This window comes from Danio rerio, chromosome 11, assembly GCF_049306965.1.
Source record: "Danio rerio strain Tuebingen ecotype United States chromosome 11, GRCz12tu, whole genome shotgun sequence".
In the NCBI taxonomy this organism is placed as follows: domain Eukaryota; kingdom Metazoa; phylum Chordata; class Actinopteri; order Cypriniformes; family Danionidae; genus Danio; species Danio rerio.
The window spans coordinates 28,315,780-28,339,748 of NC_133186.1; the positions used below are offsets into that span (position 1 = coordinate 28,315,780).

At 36.5% G+C, this 23,969-nt stretch overlaps 1 protein-coding gene across 2 annotated transcripts in view; it reads right to left on the reverse strand.

Annotated features, from left to right (window-relative positions):
* Positions 1 to 23,969, reverse strand: part of foxj3 (forkhead box J3) — a 130,206-nt gene that overhangs the window by 12,821 nt on the left and 93,416 nt on the right. For both annotated transcript variants that reach the window (XM_001922238.8, NM_001326388.1), the window contains exons 5-8: positions 21,072 to 21,173; positions 11,663 to 11,791; positions 4,505 to 4,679; positions 555 to 941 (exon numbers count right to left, since the gene is read on the reverse strand). In XM_001922238.8, coding sequence (XP_001922273.1) covers positions 555 to 941; positions 4,505 to 4,679; positions 11,663 to 11,791; positions 21,072 to 21,173 — 793 coding nt within the window. The remainder of the gene's footprint in view (positions 1 to 554; positions 942 to 4,504; positions 4,680 to 11,662; positions 11,792 to 21,071; positions 21,174 to 23,969) is intronic.

A 23,969-nucleotide genomic window follows, 5' to 3' on the forward strand; every position in this document is an offset into this window, starting at 1 on the left:
TTTTAATGAATTCTATGCTGTAAAGGGCATGCAAACACTGCAAAATATTTTGCTAATATGTAAAAGGAAAATAGTGTTTAATTATTAGCAAAATACTTTGTAACATGAATGGAAAATAGATTTTTATTCAACAAATGTTTTTTTGCTTTCTCAAATAATCGTGTAATGAATGTTATTTTAATTCTATTTAAATGAAATTTTCCATAAAGAACATGCAAACACTGCAAAATATTTTGCTAAACTCTACTGACTGGACAAACTCCACTCACAACTGGATGCAAGTAAGGACATGGGAGAGAAATCACATAGCGATTTAGTCTTGCAAGATCTTGTCACACACCTAAAGATGACATTTACGGGGATATGTGATTTTGTCATATCACCCAGCTCTAAATTGTGGAAAAACAAATTCTGTCTACTAACATTAATTTCAGCCAGAATCTGAATGGAAGCATGTTTACAAGTATGGCTTGGCAGTTTAGCAGAAACATAGCCAGAATCAGGTATTAGAAAAAACAATGTGTTGTAATGTAGACATAATGGTGAACTCTTACCAGTATTGCACTGCATCTGTTGCTGGTGGGAGAGATTCTGGTGCTGCTGCTGTTGTTGCTGTGCCGTGTGCTGCCCGTGGGCCTGGTGCCCATGCTGGCTGTGTTGGCTGTGCTGGGGATGTTGGCTGTGCTGCGGGTGCTGGCTGTGCGCCGTGTGCGGGTGTTGGCTGTGAGGGCCATGCTGGGAGAGGTGCTGTCCGTGTGGCGAGTTGTGGGCCGAGTGGGGCGGGTGGGAGAGGGGCACCTGACTGCCATTGTTGGGGATGTTGTTGGGGTGCGAGTTAGTGATGCTGTTCTGGTTGTTGTGAGGGTGGCTGCTGGGGGAGTGTTGGTAGGAGCAGGAGGTGTGGGTCTGCTGGGATGACTCCGAGGGCAAACCCATCAGACCTGGCAGGAGCAGACAGAGAACATCATTTTAAGCAAAGCCTAAGAAGTTTGTAGTCATATTAAAGTACCTGATGATTAGCATTTTAGGGTGCTTTCACATCTAGACTTTTTTTCAGAACCTGCCTCATTTCCCCAGTGCTGTTTATCTGTTAGGAAAATTGACCAAACTGCAGTCTTGATTTATCTGTTATTTCTCTCTATAATGTAAAGCCTATAATGCATAATTCTAGCCAACAGCCATGTATGAAAGTCTTACCTGGATTTTATCATTCAAAATAAAAGCAATAAAATGTCTTACTGCAATACATAAAAAGTACATTTTCAACAATAATATACCATGCAAAGAATTTGATTTGGTTGATTTAAAATGTGATTTTCTAAGTGTTAGTGTCAGATTTCTTTAAACCCTCACATCCCAAATATCAAACTTTCTGATAATGCATGAATCTCAATTTCCTAAATCTTAGGACTGATTTTGTGGTTTGTGGTCAAATACGGTAACTCATAGGGCCAGACAGAATCTTTTGCTATTTCTGCGGAGAATTTAAAAAAAAAGAATTTGTGGATTTAAGCAGAATAATTTTATGAGTATCATAACTAAAAACTTAATATATGAAATAAAAAATAATTATTTTTTAACTTTTATTTAACATTTACAATGCAAATCCAAGTAGATGCTTTGGTAAACAAAGCAAGTCTCTCATATAATATATAGCAAACTGTACTGTAAATAAATCCTATGAACATTTTAATATTACTGTTATTAAATCACTATAATTTTAGTGAAATTTATTTTTATAACTGAATAAATAAATATAAATAAATTTACACACATTTACACAAGTAAATACATACACAGACTAAATGAAAGGCTAAAAATCTGCAAATTTCTGCGCACACAATTCCGTGTGGGCTACTCATTGGTTTTAATGTGGTTTTTGTGCATCTAAACAATTATTTTTCCACCTCACATGAGGGTTGAATATGTTATGCTACAGTTAACATGGCACATTTTTTCAATAACATTTATATATTTTATTGATATTAAAAGAAAATATTCCACTTCTAATAACACATAAAAAAACTGAAAGTTAACAACAGTACAATCATTAATATTTATAATTCAATGTTGTATTATTTCAACTAATTATTTAATACTCAATATTTAATCATTTACATACACAAACTTGTAATAAAGTTGGTTTCATATTTATTCATTAGTTTAAATTAAAATCTTTATTTTACATTTAAGTTATTTATTATTAATATTAATTAAACATAATTTAAAACAAATAAAACTAATTATCAACTTAATTTTAGTTACATTAAATAAACCATACAGAAAAATATATTTATGCAGAAATTGGAAGTGAAATGGCGCAAGCAGCAAAAGTGCGACTTTCTAAACTCATTTCCTACATCACTGTGCATATCAATGTGCTAAATCCACCCAAACACATTGAAAACATTTTATCCTTTATTTAAAAAAAACCAGCAGGCTGCCTAGACGTGACTCAGCACAAAGTCGTTGTTGTCTGCCCTCTTAAATCGCATTCCTCTCTTTCCAACTTTTCATTTGGGCAGCGATTGTTTTGAACTCGTTTCTAAAAATGCCAGACAAGCTTCCAACATCTGCACACTCAATAGCAATCAGCGAAGCGTGCGGCTCGCGGTCTTAAGAGGTTCTGTCCATCATGGCGCTGGCACTGTAAACCTATTTGGGTGGAGAGCTTTTAGAGCCGACTGCGGGCCCTGCATCGCTGCAATCGCCAGAGAACACTCATCGGCGGGGTGACAGGGGTGCATCTCTTATCAGCGCAGAAAGCCTATTGTCCAACCATGGGAGAGCACAGAAAGCAATTAGCCAGCAGCCCCCCTGAATAATAATGCGAGTTCATTACCTATTATCAAAGCCAGTGAATTAGCTCGGTGTCTCCAGCAGTGGGGTGTGAAATCCTCTCGCCAGCTTTATTTGCTCATTTTAATTGCCCGAGCTTGTCTGACTAAGAGATTTCACTTTTATGCACATAAAAAGGTAACAACTTTCAGCTAATGAAACATAGATGATAGATTAAAGAAGTTCGCTTTGGAAACATTAACATGAAAAGCGTCGGATTGCAGCGAAGTAGGTTAGACGCGGGGGCTCGTCTGGCGTCAAGCGCAACCTGCTTGTCAAGTGCTTTTTGTACATCAGTCAATCAGATTATAAACAATAGGAATTAACTTCTAAAAGAGCGGCAAGCTTGCCTGAACTAACTCTAGCAGTCCAATGTTCTTATATCTATCTGATGGGCAACTATTTGAGATGTAGGACCAAATAAAAAATGAAAAAATAAATCTAGCCCTTTAGAATTTATTAAAATGGTTGTCAAACAAGCTAAAGAAAGCTTGAAGAAAAGAATACTAACTAATTTTACTAAGAAATGTTTAAATAATAAGTTATGTTATTGTAAAATGCACATTCATTCATTCATTTTATTTTATTTTAGAAGTCGCCACAGCAAAATGCACCTGGAGGAAACCCACGCCAATACGGGGAGAACATGCACACTCCACACTTATTTAACGTTAAAACAGGGTTTCTACAGGTTTCATCAAGTCAAATTTAAGACTTTAAGAGCTTTTAAGACTATTAAGAATGAAATTTCAGACTTACACAGGGCTTAATGATAATGACTTTTCTAATGGCCCAGTTAAAATATTAAAAAAACATTAAAAACAAATGTTATTGTAAGAAAGATAATTAAAGCATATAATTATAAATATAAATCGAGCTAATAAATAAACTGCTTTTAAAACCTTTATTGAGATGAAAAGTTAGTGATTGAATGGGTATTGGTCGGATTGGGTAGCTTTACTTGGACAGAGGAAAATTAAGACCCGTTTAAAATCATTTAAGACCTACAACACTAATTTAGTGAATTTAAGACTAAGGCCTAAAGTTTTTATTTTGAAATTTAAGACTTTAAGACCCAGCGGACACCCTGAAAAACCTACTATTTTAAATTTCATATATCAAGTTTTTAGTTACAATACTCCCAAAGTTATTCCAAAAAATCTGCAGATTTTTGTTCAGAAAAAGCAAGAAATGTACGCAGAATCTGTCTGGCCCTGCATATTGCCTATATACTGATATACCCTCTAAATCCAATTAATATTGAATACAAAAAATTACTATAAATAAATATTTCAAAAAGGTTTATTCAGTATTAAAATGATTGTTCAGTTTTAGCTAGTTGTTTATTAGCTCACAAGTCGGCTGTTTACTAGCATTTACAATGCCCACATTGATGCCTTATTCTGCATAACCACGTTCTCCATCCTAATAAATGGCACAGACTTTGTGAAGAAGCTTACACTCACAGGCAGGCACAAACTGAATCAGCACGCTCGACACTGAATGCTAATTTATTAATTATTTTCGATTATTCAACAATGCTTTCAGCCACCAATTAAACTGAAGCACTCTCAGGCTCTATAAGCTGCACACAAAATCTCCATCTGGACTTGGCCCACGTTCGTGCCTAAACCATCTGATGGGACGGTCCAAGTGTAAAACTCACTCTGTTGGTTGTAGGACTGCTCAAACACAGTCTTGTAAAGGCTGCGGAAGGAGGCACTGAGATCTTCGAATTCAGAGAAGAGCAGCTGTTTGTCGCGATCTGGTATGCTGTACTGGGCCTGGGGGGCCTGCTGCAAACTCATAGACTGGGACACCGACTCGGGATGACTCGTCACCTAAAGAAAGGAAAACAACAAAGGCAAGATTTACATCCTAATATCAAGCAAATATATATATATATATATATATATATATATATATATATATATATATATATATATATATATATATATATATATATAACATCCTCATATGTGTATAATGGGCATGCATTTTCATCAAACTGTTTGTGTGGGTTACACTGGTATTAGTAACTTAGTATACAGAAACACACCATTAGTGGAAACAGCTGATTAATCAAATCAGTTTTATGTTCGATACATCAGAATTTATTTGGCAAATGTTTCCATCTATCATTATTTGCATTAACACTTGTTAGTTAAGTCGTTAACAAACTCAAGTGAGCAAACATTTTTGAAATTGCATCACTCGTTTCTAGGGATGTAACGGTATCAGAATTTCACGGTACGGTAATACCTCGGTATGAATGTCACGGTACGGTATTTATTGAATCATTTACATGAAAAACAAAACTTATGAAAATACTCCAAAAAAGTGCCAAAAGTGTCAATGGCATACAAATTAGCCATCTATCTGTAAGCTTTGAAACAGGAACTTCAATTTTAATAACAAAAAAATATTAAACCATGTAAAAAAAATAAAGTTTCAATTTAGTATTGTTGAAAACTCATCACATTCAACATTTAATCACTCACTCACTTACTTAGATAGAGATGGGCTTTAAGGAAAATTATCTTATAACTATAATCTGGTAAAGGCTGGCATCTCTGGGTATTTACAATGTCCCCTGCAACAGAAAAAAAAACCTCTCCTTTGGGACTGAGGTTTCTGGGACAGAGAGATATGACTTGGCCCAGGTTGACAGCAGTGGGTAACGTTGTGCATTGTCTTTTCCCCACTTGAGAGGACAAGCCATGACTGAGATAGAGGTCTCATGTCTGCATCAATCTGAACAGTGTGCTGTGTTTCTGCAGTCCCCATGACTGATTATTAGTCGTATTCCCCAACTTGCAGGCACGTGCACACACAGGGCTCAGACTGTGCAGTGCACATGCCATTTTTAGTCTTGGATAGAAAGTGCCCTTCCAAAATGATCAAAAGTGCCCCCGCGACGCAACACACTCTCCGTCCCGCCCTTCAGTAGGCGCGCGACAACAACGCTCTTGAGTATGCGCGCTCAACCCCCCTCTCTGCTTTAAGCAGGTCGCACACCAGAAGCGCCGCTCGGCGCCGCGACACGGCGCGCACATGACAGTTTAAAGTATCACACACCAGACGCGCACATTCGAAGGATATTTAACATGAAACTAATCAGATGGCGCTCTGTGGCGCGGCTGAAAAATGAACTGCGTCCAGAGCCGTCGCCGGGCGCCGCCGACTTGCGGTGCCGGTGTGTGTATCCTGATAGAAACCTATGTTTAGAATTCTAAAATACATGGGGCTGCGTGGCGCTGCGCGGCCAGCCGCCGAGCGGCGCTTCTGGTGTGCAACCTGCTTTACAGTACGCGCGCGACAACACTGCTATTCAGTACGCGCGCGGCGACAACACCCGCTTTAGGTTTCGATCATCTCCAGCTCTTTTTCATCCCCGCTACTAGAAGCACACTCCATTTCCGCATCACTGGATCTGTAGTGACAACAGACCGCAAAGGATTATAGCCACGCCTGGGCTGATGGGAAATGTAGTTTCAGCTACCTCCCGTTCGCTTTATTCGCCTGAGCAAATTTTCTCAGAAGACCTATAGTTTTACAGAGTCATGCGACAACGGTAATATCGAAAAAAATTAATATTGCGGTATGACGGTATTTACAATTTTAATGTATTTTGTTGGAATTCGCTTGTTAAGTTGAGACTTGTGAAATACTGTTACACATTTGAATTGAGAAAATAATCATTTATGACCAATTTTTAGTCATATCACACATTACAGTGCATTTTATATAAAATCTTGGTGTACACTACAGTCTCTGGACTTGCTGTATCACAGACGCCAATATTTTGACAATTGAAAAAACGTAACCACTTTCTGGCCACCTGATCACAGACATGGTGGCTATATATATTGCGATTGTGATTATCGAAATTATTATATCGCTTCGTAAACATTTATTATTACCATTTGTTGAGCCTCTGCATACAGTTGTATATAGACCATTTTGAGGGATGTAAAACAAAAACAATGGTCCCAACATATTTCCTGCATTACATTTTTTATTTCTTTTTCATGGGCCAATGACATCACCACATTAACATGGTCTATAGTGATTGGACCTGGAAGCCGATTCGTATTATGTCACACTTAACAAGCGAATAAAGGACGTTATCGGCGTCATTACATCCTATGGTACTCTTGCGGAAATCAGGTTCATGGATGAGCTAATGTGTTCAAAACATATTATGGTAGCATGAAGCGGAATAAAGCTTTTGAAATTTAGAAGAGTCTAGAGCCTTGAAGCAATTGGAATGCAGAAGAGCTTTTATTATGCAACAGTCAACAGATTTCGGCTCTTTCAGTCATGATCACTTGAAAAAGAAGCAGCACTATTTTAACATACTGAATACAATTTAGGGTTCTGTTATAATGCTGCTTTGTGCAGTTTAATAAAACACATTACATATACACAAGTACTATACACAAGTACATCATAGTGTAGCTAGATACTGAATTTTCAGTACTAATGAGTAAAGAAATAAAAAAAAAACATCAATTTCTCGCTAACATTCAAGCGCTGTCCTTAAACACCACTGACATTTTGTTCACGTGCGGTGAACTGATGACGCCCAATTACAGTCATTACTGTTGAGCACGTGAACACAATGGCCTATCAGCGGTGCTCAAAAACATGATCAGCAATGCTTAAATGTTAGTGAGAAATTAACACTTTTAAAATGTAAGTAGATTGGAACTGAAATTCAGTATTGTGACAAAGCTACATTCTAATGTTTTTTTATTTAATATTTTAATAAACAAATTTTACTCACTGAGCACCAATAAGCACCCTATGCAAACCCCTTCTTATTCACAACATGGGTCTAAAATGAAAGATTCATATACGCTATTTAAATCATGACTGAATGTCTGTTCTGTATCTGACAGATATACATTTTCCAATGTATATTAAAGAAATTCTCTAAATACCTTATTTTTGATATCCATAAACTGTAGCAATATTTTTTTAGAAGGTTTTCCTAAATTAAATGATCACATTTACAAATTTGAGTTAAAAAAGGTCATATCATATATTAACTACACTGTATATTAAGCTTTTAAATTGTAATGAAGTAAAGTGATAAATAAAGTGAAATGCTAAATACCAATGCGAAAAATATGCATGCACTGATATGGTTTGTAGATGAAAGTGTTAAAACTGGGTGACGGAAGCGCAGCTTATGACAAAAATCCACCTTGCCAGTGTAAACGGTGGCAGCGCAGCTCAGCCGGGCCCAGTGACCGGCAGATTAGAGCTCAGATAGAACATGACAGCACTGACTACAGCACTCAGCGTCACAGCACAGGAAATGAACTGCCTGACACACTGCAGCACAATATGCAGGAGCACAACGCTTGACCGTTTATTTACGAGCACGGCTGAATCTCTACATAACCACGCAGCCATGATCAAAACAGACACGTCTCCTGAGAGGCTCTCTGAAGTTGTTTTTACGGCTGTTTATTCTGTAATTAACAGCTTGGCGAAACTAACTCAGAAATCGACAACGAGATCATAAAAGCTCGCCTGCAAAAAAAAAATAAAAATCAGGCATTGATCCATAAAACAAATCCTTCTAATGATAAATATCCGGCTAAACTGAATACAGTGCGGGTTTGCCTATCGAAAGGAATTAGCTTGCGTGTCTAAACTCAAAAAGGGATCTGCTCGCTGTTTTGAGTCTGAAGAGATGCCTTTCGTGCCCAGAATGAGTGATTCATTGAATGGCTCCCAAGGCCTCCATAATGCCGAGCATATTTGTGGCGTACACAAGGGCAGAGGCTCTGCCATGTCTAGCTCAAGACAACAGTGTTTCACAGACTGGAGAGGCTGGCAAAACAGTCATCTGCCACTCTGAACAAGTCTAATTTGAGCTGTCGTTGCAAACTGCTGAGGGGAAATTTATGTATCCGAACACAATCACAAAGCTACTGGCAAACAAATCCTGTGAACAGATCATTGTTAGTGGAGTTTTCATAGGTGTCTTCCTCTGATGATTGGCCAACGCAGCATATTACAGAAAAGTGTATCTTTTAGAAATCAAAAACACTGTTCAGTCACAAAATGTTTAGTCATTATCGAATTTAAATTTCATTCATAGGTTGACAGAAAACAAGATTTGTATGTACTGAAAATTTAATCAGATAAATAACATTTTATAATAATTATTTGGCAGTAGAAATACACTGAAATGGAACTTCAAGCAATATAAATATTCAGTCAGAGTGCTGAATATATATTTATTTATAACTTAAAATATATTCAAGAAGTAAAATAAATATATTTTATAATATATATATTTTTTATTATACGATCACAACCACAAGGCTGACTATTTTCCTTTTGTGTATTTAGCCATTACAAAATGCCAATTATTTATAGAGGTGCAAAAAGTTATTTAACATTAGTTTTGTTTTATGCACATTTTGGAATATTGCATAAAATGCTTAATGGAAATGCTAAATTGGCATACATTTTTAAAATGTGCGTATAAAAATGCACTAAAAAATGTTCATTCATTCATTCATTTATTCATTCATTCATTTTCCTTCAGCTTAGTCCCTTTATTCATCAGGGGTCACCATAGCAGAAACAACCGCCAACTAATCCAGCAAATGTTTTACACAGAGGATGCCCTTCCAGCTGCAACCCATCACTGGGAAGCACCCATACACACTCATTTACACACATACACTATTTTAGACGCCATTTTAGTTCATTCAATTCACCTATTGAGGATCGAAACCGCATTACCCGGAGGAAACCCACGTAAACAAGGGGAGAACATGCAAACTCCTCACAGAAATGCCAACTAACCCAGCCGGGGCTCGAACCAGCGACCTTCTTGCTGTAAGGCGACAGTGCTAACCACAGAGACATTGTCACCCTACATAAAGATATCTATAAAATGAATTCCAGTATGGCAATCAAAAAAGATGTGATTTTGTTATAAGCACTCACATAATAACAAAACGAGGTGTAATGGTGTGACAAGATAGCGTTAGTGGACAAACCAGCAGAGAGACAACATTGTAAAACATCTGAAATTTGTTTTGGTCATTCTAAAAACCTGTCTGATCAAAGCGGTTTGGTATTATTCCAGTTTTGAGCACAATTTAAATTGGCATCTTTGGATGGAAAATAACTAATGCTATTAAGTTTTTGGTTATACAAGATTACCTAAGAAAAATTAGACAAGAGTAAATGCAATCTTAAAAAAAGCACCACAGGATTAACACAACCAACAAAAGTAAAACCAAATCAAACTATTCATAAAAAAACAACAGTTATTCAATGATGCCAAACACAACCCTGATCTGCAAATTACCATGCACTACCAATATAGATCAAAATGAAGTCGCAAACTCGAAACTCAGGCCCCGTTTACACTAATACGTTTTAGTTTTAAAATGCTGTTTTAGAACAGGTAAGGTTCACGTCTACAATGCAATTTTTGAAAAGATCTCGGTCCACACTACACTGCAGATAATGCACATCACTTCCACTATATTTCATCTCACTAGTTGGTTAACGAGATATATAATTCATCTAGTCTCTAACGACTCTTTTGTCTTTTGAATCTATAACCTGTTCTCATGTAATGTGTTTTGACTGACCACAATGATAAGTTTATATATTAATTAATGTAAAAGCGTACACTGATTCTGCATATTGACTGATTGCTTGCCTTTATTTCTTATTCTTTATTTATTGTGTAAACTTATTGTATATGTTACAATTTTATAATGGCCATAATTTATTATTATAACTAATATTCAGCAAGAGACAGAGTATGTTTCATATTTTTCAATGAAAATGAATGGAGGGAGTTTTGTTATAGGCTCCGTTTAATTGCCTAAATATGCACAAAGTGAAGATGACACTAATATAATATGTAGCCTCTGGAGTTTGTTTTCCATATCAAACTTGCGAAGTCTGAACTTACAAGGAAAGGATGAAAGACTGAACTGCACTTAATTTGGAGAAAAAGTCCCAATCAGAGACCCTCCAATTGGCCACACTGACACTAAGCAGCATCATTTTAAAATGCAAACAGCCTCTTCAGTGTTTTTAAAATGCTCCGTTTTCTGGGTTAGGAAACTCTGTGGTAGTGTGGACAGGAGTAACTGTATCAAAAGTTATACGTTTTAAGCTGAAATGTATTAGTGTAAATCGGGCCTCAATTGCAAAATGACAAGCGCAGGAAACACTAGTTAGCGCTATCAAAACAAATAACCAATGCATAAGGAAAGACCTGCTGGCATGCTACATTAGCAGCAGAGACTAATTGCACACAAGAAATATGAGCGGTGGGAGTCGGATGACACACTATGCATCACCATAAAGATGGGTGCACATAATCTGGTTACATTCAAACAGACTACAGCGTTCAAATCAGCTGGATGGAGCAGAAAATGAGAGACAGAGAGAGCGCTTGAAAGAGAGCGAGAGACCGAGCATTGTCTGGCCCGCTCAAGTGAATCTATCAGTGTCTGTGCCGGATCAATGCTGAGAGCCTGGAGCGAGAAGCATGCGGGGCTTCTGGGGGACCACAACAAAGCAGCGGCTCCTCTGGTGGGAGGACATCAGAGGCAGCGTCTCTCTTTAGCAGCGCTCCAGCAGTACCAGCTCTGCCTTTCATTCCCTTAACCTCGGTGTCAGCGTGCTCCCATGCACACAGGCCTCCGTTTCTCACAGATTCTGACGAACGCATTGCTGCTTCTCATAAAGCAAATTAAGAGCTCTGCTACAGGTTCAGGAGAGGCTAAAGAGAAAGACTGACTGGTGGCTGTGGATTGACTCTTACCGGTGTGTAGCTGTGAACGCTGCCCACGCTGTTGAGATTAACAGAGGCCAGACTCTGGTCGGAGAGGCTATTGTTAAGGCTGCTTCGAGGGCTGTCGCTCCCATCCTGGTCAGGGTTGTACAATGCCACCTGGAAATCAGAAAAGGGAAAAGAGTCAATGGCTTAGAAGAATGTCCATGATAAAAACCAAGATGAAAACATGCGTGCGGGTGTTTTTAGATGTGGCCGCTGCTGTTTTAATTTTATTTTGAACAATTGTGAAAACTGTATTAATCAATAATTGAATAACTCCAGCAGTGAAGTCATTTTTCGGGACTTACTATATTAATTATTCTTAAAATCGTCCAACAGAGTACAGAGTTTTCGGGACTTACATAATGTTCAAATTGATGCTTATTTGTCATATATAGATGGATTGAATGCATTTACATATAATCTATATACAAATAAAGAAAATTTAAATAGTATATTTTGCAATATGGAATATATTCAAAAGATTTAAATATATATATATATATATAAATATATATATATATATATATATATATATATATATATATATATATATATATATAAACATTGTCTATTTTGTTCAAATGATCAAGACAGTTGCATAACGATATGACAAAATAATAAAAAATCTTACATTGATAAAATGAACCTATTACAGCGCTTCCCACAAATTAACTTTACTTAGATAGGCCGCCAAGGTATATTAACGGCCGCCCAAGTATATTTGATGACATTTTTTTTTTTTTTACCAATATTATCATCCTTTTACACTTTTATTGATTTCACCCAAGATAATCAAACATCCGGGTTTAATTAAACAGTGGAAAATCTTCTCTCGCCCTACACATTTTGTAATGCTCATTGTGTGCACGCGAGAATGGTCACCAACACTTCCTCAGACAAATTTTCAAATGTCTGGGCTACGACTTTTGATTTTGTTTGTTAATTGTATCCATTTTTGCATTACACTTTTATAATCCCACATGGCTTTAGCTGACAGTGTGCACAACTGAGAGAAAAAGTAAGAAAGTAAAAGTAATAGATTCTTTAATTTAAAAGATTTTTTTAAAATTACTATACAGGGAAATTCAAAAAGAATACCAAAACTTTCGGGTTGATGTCACTCGAGTGTCTGGAGGGGGTCATTTTGAACATCTATGCACTTGTATTCTACTGAACACTGCACTTGTACTCCTCACATTGATTAATTACCCAAGGTTCCATCATGTTTCTTAGATTAAATACAGATTTTCAAAGTTTTTTAATTACCCTGTATACTCAGGAGAGGACAAAATGACATCTAAACTGGCTGCAAAATATATGTACACCATTAGAAATGGTCAATCAATGGTCAATCAACTCATTTGCCTTACTTAAATAATATTCAGTTACATACAGTATATGTTTTTAATTTGATGATGTTAATACATTACATATTTTATGCATATCCAAAATGCTTTGGCAACCCTGTTCTAAATGTCAGGCCAATAAAGCAACCTGAACTTGAGAGAGAGAGAGAGAGAGAGAGAGAGAGAGAGAGAGAGAGAGAGAGAAAGAGAGAGAGAGAGAGAGAGAGAGAGAGGGAAAGAGAGAGAGAGAGAGAGAGAGAGAAAGAGAGAGAGAGAGAGAGAAAGAGAGAGAGAGAGAAAGAGAGAAAGAGTGCAGATGCCTCCCAGCTAGCATTGAAATAAGAGAAAATAGGGATTTCTTTTTGTATTTTAACATTCTTTTTTAAATCTTTAACCCATTGAAAAAAAACTGTCATAACAGTGTCAAAATAAATTAAAATATTGTTAAAAATCACATTATTTTTGGTTTAGACGTAAACAATTTATGTGCCGTGGGTAAAGAATGTGTTTCAATCTGGCCACCACCACAAGTATATTTCAAACCTGTGGGAAGCACTGCATTATAAATGTAAACTTATCACAGCTTTTTTTCATTTGTTGGTTTGTTTTGCATTATTGATGTGGATTTCCAATATTTTTTGGCATTTTAATGATATGTAAAAAAGGCAATATTTGTAATTAAAAAATAAAGGAAATTAAGATAGATGGTGAATTCAGGTAACTGCACTTCATTACATTTTAATATACTTTAATTCACAGGTACAAACAAACAAACAAAAAAATGCTTTGGTATTTCACTTGTTGTCAGGTACATTCCACAGGTTAGTTGTAGATATGACAATGATAAGTCTCTGCAGCACAGATACCACATGGGTGGTGCTGAGGGAAAGGAGCCAACCAAAGAGAATCCGTCTGGTTTAAGAGGTCTGGAGGGGAATTCTCAGCCCTCTGCATAACTGTAATAGCAACACAACAGACGGCTGCGTCATAAATGTGACGTGTGGCATGCGAACACCACACTGTCTGTACAAGAGTAAGGTCAACATTAATGTGGCACACCCCACACTGTGGCTCATATGGAGGGAGAGCGTGGCTGGTGGCCAGCAAGATGATCTGCTGTCTCAGACAGGCTGAGAGGGGAGAGCTCTCCTTCAGTAAAGGTCACGATGCTGGCAGCGTTGAAACCGTCAACTTGCACAGCGCAAATTGGTTTGGGACAGCTCACAAAGGTCCCGAATGCTACAGAGACCCTGACCTTTCTGCGTGCGCTGTTGAATGCGCAGTTTTCCGAAGCGGAAGAACCTCCACTTCAAAATGATAATCCCAATTATCATTTGAAAAGCTGAACTGCAAATATGTGCTGGTTGCAAAACGAAAATAAATAAGGCAATGGAGAGATGGTATGGGGAATGAATATAATGAGCTCCTGAGAGAATAGTCCTACATTGAGTTTGCGGTGGTAGGAAAGGATGAATGGAATCGCAACAATGCTGGCCGTGCTCGCATCACACGCCGCATGTCTTGGCAGCAGCAGCGCAGTGCTAAAACCACGCAACAAGTCCCAAGATTCACCTGCTTCAGTAAGGATATACAGAGGCTTTCATGCAACACTTAACAGGTAGTTCATGGAACTGAAAATGAATATTTGGTCATTGTTTCATTTCCATTTAATCATCCCAAACTCCCCTAAGGTACAGTTGTGTTAATTAGCATTCGTCAGCATTAGTTGATTCTGCAGTGTTTTTTTCTTGAAATTCTTATTTGGTAAAATCCGGTCATTTTACCAGGAATGTCAGTTTGGTTGAAAAGTGGCTTTGAAGCTTCCTTGTATTATTCAATGTTGCTAACAATGAGAAATTTGAACACAAAATGTTTCTGTAAATGTAATGGCTCAATAACCTATTATAGGCCTGATAAGAATAATAAAAGAAAACAATCAGCCATTAAATTGTGGGTTATTTCCGCCAGCTGGTTCATTTCACATGCATGCTACTGGCCATGAGGATATTGACAAGTGCCTTCCCCATTACATTGCATATTACATGTAGCAAACATTTTACAGATGTTTAAGCTAGAAGAAAGCTTAAAGCTTAGAAGAAATAAGATGCCGTCAGTGGGTGAGTTTTTCCACTTTCAACTACATTAGAACAGAAAATGGTAAATTATTTTAACCAAAGAAATTTCTACATTTTAATCTACATTGTCGTTGCAGTTTAGTTGTTTTCTGTAGTTTAATTTGGTTTTAAAATTAATTCCAGAAAAAAGTGGTCCACTGTATTTGTGTGTATTGCTTTTCTAATGAGAAACAGAAAACTTTATTTAGGTTTGCATACATATTTTCAGCTTCCCAATACAAAGAGTTATCAGTAATCTGTATTGGTCAAACTTTTCATATTCATCCCTCCCTGCAACAATCATCAATGGGGATCTGTCCATCACTCACCACCAATGGGCAGCATCCACCTGGATAATCTGACAACAGAGCAAGGGTGATAGAAAATAGGTGGAGAGGAACGAGAGGATGGGGATTATTAGCAGGCCATGATTGATAAAGGCCAATGGTGGGCATTGGGCCAGAACAAACCTAACAAAATAAGCGTAACAAACCTCGTCTTAATATCTCATCTGAAGGACTGTGCTTGTTTAGAGAGTCCCTTCACCATTCTAAATTAGAACCAACAAAGACTGGACTTGCAACTCTTTCACCAACAACAAAGTTGTGTCTCCCATTGACTGACCTGGCTTAGCATAGTCTATAGATTTATACCAAGATTATAATAGTTTTGGATTTTTCAGTAGTTTTTTTTTTCAGTTTGACTTTTTGTTCTCAAATTCAGTTTTAATTAGTTTTCAGATGTAGATTCAATAGTTTTTATTAGTTTCTAGGTTTTGTAGTTGCTTAGTTTTGGTTTGTTTTTTTATTAGTTTCAGGTTTAGTTTTTTGTTTGTTTTTGGTAAATTAGGATATTTGTTAGGTGCAAGCTTTAAAATCATCAGAAAAAATATTACACAATAAAAACTCAAACGAAGATGGGCTACATTTTTTGACACAAGAACACAACCATCTACCACTACCATCTACCCATCCTCAAATTTAAGTACAACAGCCCACAGGATAATTGTGTTAACCTTCCCAAGCTTGGACTCAAATCAAAATGATGTAGCCAGCAATCATAATTTCAGTCAGTTAAAACATCACCATGATCTGAAAAGTTTCTTACTATTATGTTTTGCAACCCAACTGAAGCATGATTTACTTAAAGTTCCATAAAGACTTTCTGTTATAGACTTACGTTTCCATTGTTCTCCTTTAAAGCTTCAAAGGAAATCTAAAGGACCTCATTTGGTTCTTTTGGATTTTTAAAGGTGTACATCTTTGGATGTGAAGCTGCAAACAAAGTTCCAAAAAAATTGTGTGCTATGCCAGACAAAATCATGTCTCGTGCACCCAAAGCAAACCTTCAACAACACAACGACCATAAACCAGGCTTTAGGCTGCAGGATGGTATGGATGTGGTCCAAAAAATGTTTGAATTTTGAATAAATTGATAATAAATAAAGTTCCAAAGCAACACTGGAACTCAATGACCTTCATTGTATGGATAATGTGCAACTCAAAAGGCCACATAGTTGTTTGCGTTGCCATAAGAGATACAGCGAACGCTTCAGTTCTGTTCCCCCTTGACTCAGCACGACAGCAGTTAGAAAGACACATTACAGATCACGGTCTCTTACAGAGAATTACCATTCAAGCAGAATAAATGTTTCCCAATCCTATTATTCCCTGTTCATCAAAAGAGCGGAGCAGAATGGTTGCTGGAGCCGCACTGGATTGAGGGTGGATAGGGGGTTAATGTCATGGAATGATTTGCATATTATAACTCTCCCCTCTTTTAGCTATGTTTAGCCCTAGAAACAGTACATTACCAGAACAACTAACCCTGTGCGCAACTAAACACAGAAAAGCTCAGGCATGTCGAAAATTCAATCACGCAGAAAAAATAACTGTTACAATTATAATCAAAACCCGGTGTGAAGAACAAGTATAAATGTTATGTGTAATTAAGTCATAAAAGAGGCTTTTAGCCGTGAGCCTTTCACCACAATCTATTTTTACTCCCTGTATCCATAAAGTATGATTTAAAGACCTCATCACACCGTGGTTTGTTCAAGGCCCAAAATGTAGACGCCTACATACTAACACTGTGCAAGTCCACACACACACACGAACAGTGGGAAAGTAACACGCAGAGAGAAGGTAAGGGGTGAACAAATCCATTGCAAATACTCTTGTGTGTTTGCTGCGGTGGAAAAGGAGCGCTATATTTAGCTGTGAATTAAAGTCAAAAGCCAGTGGAGTCTTTCATACAGGCGACTAATCTGCAGCATGAGACAAGGATTATGAAATCAAAGAGAAATCCACCCAGGTGTCTCTAACAATAACTCGCATTCAAAAGAAAAAAATCCTACTTCAATGCAATTTAAAAACAATATTTGCAGGAAAGAAAAGAAAGAAAGTGAGAAAAAAGGTTTAAAAAGTACAGCTTGTTTCAATTCAATTAGTTTTTATGTAACAAATAATACATTTTAAATGCATTTAAATATGACTAAATATAATTAAATCACACAAAATCATATTTGCTTTATAACTTGAGTTGTAAATTGAGAGTGAGCTATTCTTTATATAATAATTACAAAAATATAGACATTCAAATTATTTAGATTTATTTTAAACCGTACAACACGCTCTATTAAATATTTATTTAAATGCATTTAGCAACATGCTTCTTGTTAAGCAACAAAGTCTGAAAACTGATTTGTCAGCTATAAATTAGGTCCCAAACGCATCTTTCATTCCATTTAAATCAAAAGCTATCTAAAATAATAAACATGCACTATTTTCAACATTTAAAAAACTGATTGAGCACAGACAAACAGCAAAAAATATATGTTCTAAGATTTGTCATTTCCAGTCCAAGTTAAATCAAAAGCATTTTCTAAAAAAAGTGTCTTGTTTTAAGAAATAATGTCAAAACTAAGTAAGTTTTTTTCTTAGCAAATAACCTAAGCAAATTACAGTAATCTGACAAAGTGGTAAGCTAAATAATCTGTAATTGTAAAGATTTAAATTTTAAAAGATTTATTTATCAAATTTTGTGACAGTAAATAAGAGAAAAAAAAGTAAAAGAGGAAGTATGTAACAGTACAAAATTGATTAAAAAATAAAAATAAACCACACTATAACCAACATTTTGTACAACAAACAGTATATGATGTGTAAACTTTATATGATGTGCATTCATTTTACAAATTAAGCATATAAACAGGTCAGTACCGAAAGTTGAGGTCGGCAACATGGTACAGACCATTTCAATGTGGTCATGAACACTTCCTGCTTGTTATCAAACTATTTCATAACTATAACAATTCAGTTTTAACTGCATGTTAAAACAGCTCTCATAACATTATTTAACAATATGTGGCTCTTTTTATATTTTCTAAAAGCTATAGAAGTTAAAAATGTAAAACAGGAAATGTATTGGGACCGTTGTTTTGTTTACATCCCTCAAAATGGTCTATATTAAGTAAAACAAATAATGATAATAAAAGAAAAAAGAAAAGAGAGAAAAGGGGAAATATGTGGTTATAAAAACAGATAATTATGATAAAATAGGGTGTAATGTTCTTCAAACCTAAACTTTAAGAAAGTGTAATATGCTTGTGCTTTACCAGCATTAGTAGTCAAGGTAGACAAGATAGCAGTCAAGGTAGACAAAATGCAAGATGGGAAAGCATTTAATCTACAGTAACTGCTTCAAGTTTCAGAGATTTAACATGTTCCAATGATGGCGCAATTTCTGCCTTATTGCCAGATTGAGCCTCTTTTAAGGAAAAATAAATAAAAAAATAAATTAACTTACATTTTAGCAGATTATTTCTTAAAACAGAAAATATATTTGCTTGTCTAGAAAATGCTTCTTGATTTAAGAACTTTAAGATATTTGGACAACAAACAAGAAAAAAAAAATTCTAAGTAGGAATTTTTTTTTGCAATGCAAGTATATGCTAACATTTTATTTTCTACCTTTAACTGTATAGAAGATACACGAGTGTGCAGATTTCATCTCCTTCTGCTCAGTGAGAGAGGGAAAAGCATTTTATGATGATCAATTAGTCAGAGGGAGAGAGAGAAAGAGAGAGAATGCTCAGTCGCAGCCAGGCTTTTCCTTCATGTTATGCAGCACAGCCATTCTACTATTGGTCTGAGCAGGCAGGCGGGAAAGTATGAGAAGAAGGGAATTCCTGTGGCTTGGCATGAAGTGCCCGAGAGGCGTGGCGTGTTCTCTGTTTACAGGGCCCACACCGAGAAACAGCATCTCCAAGGAGCCACCGAACTCTGTCTTCTTGTTTTTTGCTCTCCCGCATGTTTGGTTTCTAATCTATCAGCGTTTCGAGTAGGAGGGCAAAGAAAGCATATGCTCATGGGATAACCTCAAAATCCCTCACTGGGTGGTTCTTGAAATTCTTCCCATATGAATCAGTCATACCTTATGCTTGCATTGTTTTGGTGTGTGTGAAATGTTCTAAAAGTGGAACAGTCCTGGAAGGTGTGCTGAAACAACAATAATACATTACAACAAAGTGGATTACAGTTTATCACGCTGATATATAGGTTGTGTTCCAAAGCCTAGGGACTTTTATTAGAAGAAACATACTTCGTTTTGGTCAACATCACATTTGCCAAGAATACTGGATTGACAGAAATGTCTTTTTATTCCATTTAAATCTGTGACAGTTTCAAATTGGTCACATACATTTGGTTCTATTTGAGATGATAACTGTGTCTTGCAAAAGCCATGTTGCAACATACACAATACTATATACACCCCATAACTTAACATAATCAGATCTGCTTATACTGTATTCTATCCAGCTAAAAATCTCACCAAACTTTCTATAATTCAATCCAAATGAATTCCACATTCCCCCCCTCGGTCCTCATCTTAAACACCATGCTTAATGTGAAATACTATTGGTTTAATGCCTGAAGTAAATTAATAACTGATGCTTTTGGGCTTTGTAAAAGCACTCCAGAGAGAGCGCGCAGCCTGAACTGGGCCAAGAGTGGAACGCTTAAGGTTAAAAAGCCCATTTAAATTTCAGAGTGTTTTGCTCCATTCCTTTTTACACACTTCTCCATGAAGTCATGCCACGGAGGACGAGTTGTGAAAAGAGTCACTGCGGGTGCTCTGTCTAGAAGCATACAGCAGGTAAGCAGACTTACAAACGTTGAACAAACTCACCGTTCTCTAGCAGAAAAGCATTTATCACCATGATACAAGCTTTTCAAGATGCAGCGCAACCTTTAATGCAATTTAACTTTCACTTTAAAGAAATATTCCGAGATCAGTACATGTTAAACTGCCTGTATTTAATTCACCACACAGAAAAAAGCCCATTTTCTTGCATTGTATAAAGGAGAGCAAGCAGTCATACTCAAGTCATGCAACTTTCTCTTGGTCAAGGTGAAATCTGAGGGATCTGTTTTATTTATTGGGTCGTTTATCAAGATGTTTGCTTATTTAGTGTGCGACAAATGGAAATTGGGTTGTTTGTGAATATTAAGAGGATTCCATACAGCAATTTAATATAAAAATCAAATACTTCAGCTATAATTAAACAACAGTCCACACAAGAAAAAATAAAACAATGAAGAATACCGTATCCTTGCACAGCTTAATATTTTGTGTAGGCGGAAACCTGTCATTTCTGAAATTGACGGACATATAGAATAAGGTATTAAATATTTACAATACACCACACATTCACTATTAATAGGATTTGCATACATGACGCCTGTCCAATAGAGTCGGTTTTCTTAGGCGTGTATTCAAACAAAAGCCTCACATATCAGTTCTGTTACGAAGTACATGCACATAGCCATGAAAGAACAAACAGAAAATAAAAACTGGGTATGTAGGCTGCTGGAGTGAGCCGCGATAAGAGAAACACAGCCAGGACTAGTGCAGTTGGAGATTGAACGCTACCTTGTTAGTCACAGTGTTGATTGCCAGCGTTGGAGAGGCACTTCCAGAGATGATGCAGTCCATTCCCAAGTTATCCGACTCCAGGCTGTACGGCGTGGACGCCTGCAGGAAAGCGCAAAAGAAAAAGACATGTTCAGCCGACCGGGATGGAGATGATGAGCAATGTGAAGTGACTTTGATTTCCATTCAAAGGCCTTTGATATTACTCTGGTGGCAGAAATTTAAAAAGCATATGCAGCGAGCGTTTATCGACAACAAAAGAGCAACACCTTTTATTTAGGTCAAAATTGGAGGCATTCTGGGAAAAGAGATGAGCAGGAGAGAGGAACGGCTCCCCGTGCTCTCTCTGGGGTAAAAGATAACTTCGGCACGCCTGTCTCCCAAAACTGCTTATTATAAGAGGATTGCCTGGCAACAATGCGATTTTTAATTTGTGATAAACATAAATGAGATTTTGCTAAGTCACAATTTTTAATGTCAAAGAAATTCTTAAAAGAGACAGCAGGAGGATATGAGAGAGAGAGAGAGAGAGAGAGAGAGAAAAGAGAGCGAGCGACTGTATGTCTAATGAAATACACTCTTAATAGCAAGCGTCACACTTTGCACCAACAGAATTTCCACTTATTTTTCATGCAGGATCAGGCTGCGAGAGAATGGATCTAATTGGAGGTTTTTGATGTGAGTGAAGTGAGTGTCAGTTTGAAAAATGTTTGTGTGTGGCCTGAGGGCAGAGCCGTGTGCTGAGAGAATGATACTCTCACTGCAGTCTGGAGTGTGGCAATTATAAACGACACCAGTCTAACAGCCTGACCATACAGAAGAAAACACTCGCCACCGACTACACACACACACACACACACACACACAAGGTCAATTAGTCTATCAGAATAAGGGTTTTTCCTCGCTCAAAATGAGGTGGAGTTGAAATCCCAATCAGATTTGGAGCAAAAGATAAATATATTTTTTGCTCAGTATTTGATAAATTAGCTAAACTATCACAAGCGCAATCATGCTATGTTTGAGAAAACAACATTCTAATTAGGGCTGGGCCGATAACCAATACTATTTTTGATATTATTAACGATTTATTATTGAATCACGATAAAATTTGCCAATATCAATGATAAGCTCTGGACTTTTTTTTTACTCTATATTGATCTAAGAGCCAATCACATAGCAGAAATGTGCAACAATGGAAATGTTAAAGTGTGCTGACATTAGAGATATCTTGAATTTTCAGACACTAATAATTTATTGTCTGAAGATATGTTATTAAATGGTCCCTCTAAATTGTTTTGGCTTCAGTCATTGTTGGTTTACTCTTTTAAATCTGAAGGCATTGACAACTTGTATCGAAATATATATCGTTATCATTCAATATGGAAAATAATTATCAAGATTGCATTTTTGCCATATCGCCCAGCCCTAATTCTAATCCGCAAATACATTATTCATTATCTACAGAGATAACTTACATATATTTTAAATGTTTTAGTATCAACTTTACTGTACACCAATGCATTGTTGCAATATAAACATTTAATGGGTACCTTTAATGAGATAAATAGTTTTAATTACAGATTTATTCATACATTTATGAACAAACATAAAAATTAATAAGAATTTGTAATGTACTGCAAATTTAGCTAAATAATCCCCAACAAACACAGACTAACAAAGCTTATGTACATGACTGAAAGGCTTTTCTGAGTAAATGTAATGGTATGTGCCATTATTTAGAACATGCAGATCAAACACTGATTGATTACAAGAGAAAAGACATTTAAATACATGTCATACTTCTCCCTTCAAAACTTGTTTACAAAGTGATGATATTGCACAATAATTAAGGGCATCAAAATAACATCTCTTAATCCTCTGTGTTTTGTCACTTAGTTGCAGTCTTTTGTCTTTCGCAAAGTTTCAGATTATGGAAGGCTAATGCACTAAATGATGTTTTGTGAAGTTCACTATGAACAGCACAAAAAAAAAAGTTTAATGAAGAATTTTTATCTGTTGTATATGAGCACTTTATCCAGCCCTCATGTGTAATTTATGTAAAACAGACACTGTCAATCAAATGTGCACTGCCAAGAATCGCTGATTAAATGTCACTGTCAGCGAGTTCTGTCCTACAAATGTTGCCAAATTTTGCCAAACTACATTTACCTGCCATCATATGACCATCACCAGTTAAGACACACAGCCTATATGTATATGCAGCCTATGAGTTATGCAAAACTCTCATTTATGAAGCAAAAAGGACAAAATAACTGGTGCTTGAGCATCACTTTGGGTCTGTCAGATAGCGATTTAAATCATAAATAAATAATGTCTGATTTATTTATGTTTAACAGAGATGTCACAAAATTTGAAGAAGGCAGACACCTCTCATTCTCTATGCAGGGAAATCCGAAGCTTATCACGTGTGCTTTCTGACATTCAGACTTTTTTGTCCAAGCTATTTAGATGCTTTTAAAGTAACAGTGCACATGGGGTGTGAAATAGCTAGGGTTGCTAAATTTAACAGAATTAAATCAGCATCACAACGTGGCTAAGTGAGAGTTTCAAATTCCACAGACTAAAGTTTAATTAAATAAATATATGCACTGCCAATGCACACGTGTACAACCCATGATGCAGTTCAGACCACGAATTTAACTCTGAAACAAGCATTAGACAAAGCCATTTGATGACAATCTATCAAAATGGTTTCAACATTTAAAATACCATTATAAAAATACCATTATTATTTAAATAAAGGGGGAAAACCCCCTCAATTAGATAACTATAATTAAGCAACATTACAAGCAAGAGTGCTGTTCTCCATATTGCACATTTGACAAATGTTGTAAATGTAAATTCCTTAATAGAGAATAATGTCACAGCTACAACCAA